General features: G+C 53.1%; 1 protein-coding gene across 2 annotated transcripts in view; it reads right to left on the bottom strand.

Moving 5' to 3' along the window:
• MYO1D (myosin ID) overlaps window positions 1–5,862 on the bottom strand; it is a 215,458-nt gene that overhangs the window by 129,135 nt on the left and 80,461 nt on the right. For both annotated transcript variants that reach the window (XM_071577407.1, XM_071577408.1), the window contains exons 12-14: window positions 5,129–5,199; window positions 3,362–3,436; window positions 1,111–1,243 (exon numbers count right to left, since the gene is read on the bottom strand). In XM_071577407.1, coding sequence (XP_071433508.1) covers window positions 1,111–1,243; window positions 3,362–3,436; window positions 5,129–5,199 — 279 coding nt within the window. The remainder of the gene's footprint in view (window positions 1–1,110; window positions 1,244–3,361; window positions 3,437–5,128; window positions 5,200–5,862) is intronic.

Here is a 5,862-nt window from a genome sequence, read left to right on the forward strand (position 1 = left end):
CCCACCCACTCACTCACTCACCCACCCACTCACTCACTCACCCACCCACCCACCCACTCACTCACTCACTCACTCACCCACTCACCCACTCACCCACTCACTCACCCACTCACCCACTCACTCACTCACTCACCCACTCACTCACTCACCCACTCACCCACTCACTCACCCACTCATTCACTCACTCACTCACTCACTCACTCACTCACTCACTCACCCACTCACTCACTCACCCACTCACTCACTCACTCACTCACTCACTCACTCACCCACTCACTCACTCACCCACTCACTCACTCACTCACTCACTCACTCACCCACTCACTCACTCACTCACTCACCCACTCTCTGCACTCTGAGTTTGAAGGTCACACTGATTGTGTTCAGGAACCTTCTCTAACTACCTCTCCAACCTTGAGGTCCTTCAAAGTACCACCAGTGGCCTCAGGATGGGTCCCACCAACACTCCCCACCCTCCCCCAGGAGAGGGGTCAGGCCCTGCTCCAGGAACAGGGACAGGACAAGAGGAAACAATCTCAAGTGGTACCAGGGGAGGTTTCAGTTGGATGTTGGGAAAATTCCTTCATGGAAAGGGTTGTCCAGGCCTGGCACAGCTGCCCAGGGCAGGGGTGGAGTGCCCATCCCTAGAAGTGTTCAAAAAACCTGTGGCTGTGGCACTTGGGGACACTGTTTAGTGGTGACCATGGTGGTGGTGCTGGTTGATGGTTGGACTTGATGATGATCTTCAAGGTCTTTTCCAATCTAAAGGATTCTGTAATGTTGGGAAATATTTGGGGTTTTCAAGGTGTAGAACAGGCAGGATCTCCATGGGAAAGGGCTACAAAGCTCAAGCAGGTGACTCACTTTGCACAGTAAGTACCCAGACAGGAGCTGCACTGGTCACAGAGGAACCCAAATTCCAGGTTCTTTGTGGGGCACAGCAGGTGACCCCCCTGAGACCCCTCCCAGCTGCCCATGGGCACATCCAAAGCTCCTCTGCCTGTGCCCAGCTCAGCTCCCTGATGGATGGCAGTGGTGGGAAGGTCTCCAGGGAGAACCTGCATCCAACCCTTCACTAGTTGGAGCCCATTTTGATGCAGAAATCTTTACCTTCAGTGCCAGGTTGTCCACCAGTGCAATCATGGAGTTCTTGAACAGAGTAGCAGCTGTCAGAGGTCTCTTGGTGACCTCAGTGATGCTCAGTTTCCCTTCAGGCCACATCATCTTCAGCACAGGGTTGGAGCTACAAGAGAGACTCTTTAACTCCCAGTCTGGCAGCACTTCCAGAGCATTCAGAGCTGAGGAAGGAGCTGGTTCCTGCCCAGCCCCAGTGCTGCCCTCAGCTCCCACTGCAGCTGCCAGGGCAGGGGCACTCCTGGCACAGCAGCTCCTGCTTTTAAGAGCAAGTTCAAGCTCACAATCTGACAGTCTGCAAAAACAAGCAGCACATTTTCCCTCTTCAGCTCGGGATGTGCAGGATGGGCCAGTGACAATCCCACAGGGGTGATCCATCAAAGGCAGGGGCTGATTCACTGACACAACATAAAGAATTTAATCAGAACAGAAGAGAGTAATGCCCACAACATCTTCCCTGGGAACCTGTGACCTGATTTCAGGCTGTATTTCCTCACCACTCTGGATGGACAAAGCAATTTATACACTTTAGGCTGTATTTTTGAAGGGTTGAGGGTGAGGTAAAGTGGCCCTGATGGATGGCAAGAGCTGAGAACAGACAGAAAACCAGCCCAGTTCCAGCAAGGCAGTGGCAAATCTGGGCCAGGTTTCAATGTGCTCTTTGGGAACAGGATCTTACAGAAAACAGGCTGAGTTTAACAAAACTAAACTTAACAGCAAATATTCTGTTCTGCAAGGTTTCTGGTCACTGGGAAGTCTTGAAAACAGGACTGGTGAGGGCAGCACAGAGTCAGCACAGCAGGACTGTGAGCCTGGTAAGTGCTGCCCAGGGAAAAGGGGGGGTTTGTGCCACTGTCACCTCTGAAAGCTGCACAGGGGCCACACTCACTCAAGACAGAGCAGGTTTAATGCCAGCTAGGAAGGAAAGCAGCTCTCTGGGCACTCCCAAACATTGCCTTGGGGGTCAAATCTGCTTCTCAAAAGCAACTTTTACTTGCCCAATTGTCCCAGCTGAGCAGGTGGGCCCAGTTTGTCCCTGTGTGGGTGTGCCCAAAGCTGGGCATTCCAAACCCTTTGGGCCATTGCCCAGCAACTGTTCCCAAGGGCCCATTGGCAGCAGCTGCCCAGGGCACAGCTGAGCCCTCAGGCTGGGAGCTGGCTGGGAAAGAAGCCTGGCAGAGGAGCTGGGAGAACTGCCCTGCAGGGACTCCTTGGCACCTCCACACCCACCTGAGGGCTCAGCTCTGCTCAGGGGCCAGCAACGAGTCCAAAATCCCCCCTGAGTGCCAGAGTCAGATCCCCCAGGGTGGAACTCCCTGCCCTGGGGGAGGCACTGGGGGCTCCCACCTGGACACCTCAGGGGAGACAATCTGGGGCTTTGGGGGACCTCAGGGAGCCACTCATGGGATCCAGAGGAGGAGCAGCCCCTGGCCAGGAGGAGCCACCACTCTGGCCCAGACTGTGCCATCATCTGCACCAACAGGTTTGTCCCTTCCTTTGCCTTTGGCCTCGGGGGAACCACGTGGGGCTCAGCACAGGGGCCACCAAACCCCCCTGTGTTTGTGCCCCAGGGGGCTGGGTTAGACTGCTGGGCTTGGGGGTTAAACCCAATTTCTCTTTGGGCCATTGCATTTATTGTAGTATTGTTACTGAATTGTAACTCTGACTTACAACCTCTTTCATGTTGGGTTTGTTTCTCCTGCAGGTTTCACCTTCAAACCAGCTCACCAACACATGACTTTTCATGTCACTGCACATATGAAAGGGTTCAAATGTATTTGTCCATTTTACTCTGTGATTTCTTTCCACACAGGGTGTTTTAGCTGAGGCCAAAGGTGTCTGTTGTTGACCAAAGCTCTCAGTGCCTTGAGCACTGCTGAAAGCCAGAGCAGTGATGGGACAGCTGCACCTGGCCCAAAAACCTGGTTAATGACCAGCCAGGCAGCACAAGTAACCTCTGCACTCCCTTGGCTGCACCATCAGTTGGTTTCAAACAAACACCTTAAATTTGGTTCAATTAAAGGCTGTGTCAGAACAAACCCACAAGGACTTTAACCTGGAAAATCAACTAAGAGCCTTTGGGTCCTCGTGGGTGCACAAAGATCAACCCCCAAAGGATGTTTATACCCACACAGCAAAGCCAGGAGCAGTGAAAAGCTGAGTCTCTGCCACCACAAACCAGGATTGTGCCAAACCAGAGCCAAATTCCCCTCACCAACACTCCTACCTGTTGTACATGAGGCGCTTGAAGTCTTGAAATAAAGTGTCCTTGTTTTTGTCAATAAATCCAGTGACTGAGTAGCTAAAAGAAAGGAAAATAGAATTAACCACAAAGCAGCCAAGGCCTTCTGTGAAGGTTTCTGTGTGGAACCAGCAGCCCTGCACTCCACAGACACAGCAGATGCTGCTCAGGACCCAGCTCTGCTCCCAAACCATCCCTGACTGCTGGAGGAGACCCCTGGGAGGCCTGGGCCCCACCCCAGGGCAGGGACAGCACCTCCTGTCCAGCACCTCCTGCCCAGAAAGGTGTCTGAGCTGGGCAGGGAAAGGCTGAGACACCTCATAGGGTGCAGGTGGCCCAAATTCCAGAGCTCCACTCAGGATTCCTGCCCCTACACTGAGGGTGTGTTTGTGCCAAATGCCAGGGAAATTCAGTTGGGTTTCCAGTGTGGCCAAATTGCCCCTTGGTGGGGCCAGGGGAGGCTCTGGCAGGAGAGGCCTGAAATCAGGAGCAGCCCATAACCAGGGACTGGGGAACCCTCCTGGAAACCACACACACACTGTGGACTCTGCTCTTCTTCTACTCCCACAGAAACACCACCCTGAACATCCCAGCTTCAGAGTCTCATCCCTTCTCAGGGCTCAAGGCAAAGGTCCAAAGTCTGCCCATCCAGTGACTCCCACTGAGTTCTTTCCCAAGCTCCAGATCCCACCTGGGAAGCTGCCCCCCAAACTGCAGGTCCAGAGCCCCACAACGTGTTTGGAGCCACCCTCAGATCATGAAATCATGGAAGAGTTTGAGTTGGGAGGGGCCATAAAGTCCACCCAGTGCCACCCCTGCCATGGGCAGGGACACCTCCCACCAGCCCAGGGTGCTCCAAGCCCTGTCCAGCCTGGCCTGGGACACTCCCAGGCCTGGGGCAGCCACAGCTTCTCTGGGCACCTGTGCCAGGGCCTGCCCACCCTCTAATTTTATGCTCCCTGTAAGATTTGACCCTGAACTGTGTTATCTATGATTATTTCCACAGTTCAGTTTTCTTTCACACAATTTTCCTGCCACTGCCAATGCAGAAGATTCACCCCCTAGGGTGGCACCTTTGTATTTTCACCTCCAAAGTGCCCTGAATTTGGGGGTGTCTGTCAGAGACTGCCCAGCAAAGGCTCCAGCAACAATCTGTGCTCCAGGGGCTGCTGTGTGACCACACTGGCTCCTCTCAGGAACTGAAGGCAGATTTAATCCCAAGGTAAAAGAAATGCTGAATTCTTTCCTCACTGACTCCCTTCAGGTTGTGCTGGCACAGCAAGGCACACAAATGCTGAACCATTCCATGATTCCAGTGATATTCCAGCCAAGAGCTTTCCCAGGAACACCTTTCCCTTCCACTCCCTCCTTCTCTGCTCCCCCTCCTGCAGGTCGAACCCCCCTGTGCTCTGAGCTCCAGCTGACTGGGGAATGTAAAGCCACAGTTACATAATCTCACTAACCAGATGTCTCCACATTTTAGCAGCTCAGTGGAGCTTCCTTGCATAAACACTGCTGCCTTTTTCCCCTGCTCTCCCTCCCTGGAGCACAGCTCTCCCCCTCCCTCCCCCTCTTTGTCTCACTCCAAGCAGGAATTTTCATTGATAAGCAAGTGCTGCTCTCTGTAATTGTGGGTGACAGAGCTCTGGCTCGCAGCAGAAGCAGCAGGAAATCAGAATATTGTGCCACTCCAGAGCTGGGGAAAAGGCCAAAACAGAAGGTGGCACAAGTTTGTGTGTGCCAGAGACTCACATCACGTCCCCAGCGTAGTGTTTGATCCGGAAATCCCGGTCGAACTCCAGCGTTTTGTCCGTGGCACAGAGCTGGAAAAAACCCACACACGTTAAAATGCCACCCCTGGACTGGCAGGAAAACATTCCCCTGCATTTCCAGGCTCCATGGAGAACAACCTGCCCTCAAAACACCCCTGGGAACTGGTGCTGCCACTTCAACCCCCCCACAACACTGTGTGGCAATGCTGTTTCATGGATGCACCACGAGAAGGTGGATTTGTACAAAACCACCTTGCAAGAGCCTGGAGCTTTATTAAAAAATTGCTTTATCTCAGCCACACCATTATGCAGAAAGAACACTTGTTCCTGCAGAGAAACGTTGCACCCACCAGTTCATCTGTGCCTTTTTTTAGGTCCTCCTTCATGGTTTTTCCCATTGCTGTGTCACTGCTCAGCAGAGGAACGAGGCAGAGAAAATCTGAGCTACAACAGCAGGGTTTGTTCTGCCCCAGGGCACTCCTGGTCATCTGAGACCCCCCCAACAGGGACCCCCCTGCTCAAATTCCCAGCCCAGCCCAGCCCTTCTGCACAAGGATGTCCAGTGGCAGCTGTTCAGCAGCAGTGGCTCCAATAACCTCATCCCTTCAGGAACAGCAACAGCCAAAAGATCCATCAGGTTTGGCTTAATTAAAAAAGGAGGATGAGATAGAAAATGAGGAATTTTGTTGCAGGCAAAAGGGGCAGGAGATGAAT

The sequence above is a fragment of the Pithys albifrons genome, chromosome 25 (genome assembly GCF_047495875.1).
Source record: "Pithys albifrons albifrons isolate INPA30051 chromosome 25, PitAlb_v1, whole genome shotgun sequence".
Taxonomy (NCBI): domain Eukaryota; kingdom Metazoa; phylum Chordata; class Aves; order Passeriformes; family Thamnophilidae; genus Pithys; species Pithys albifrons.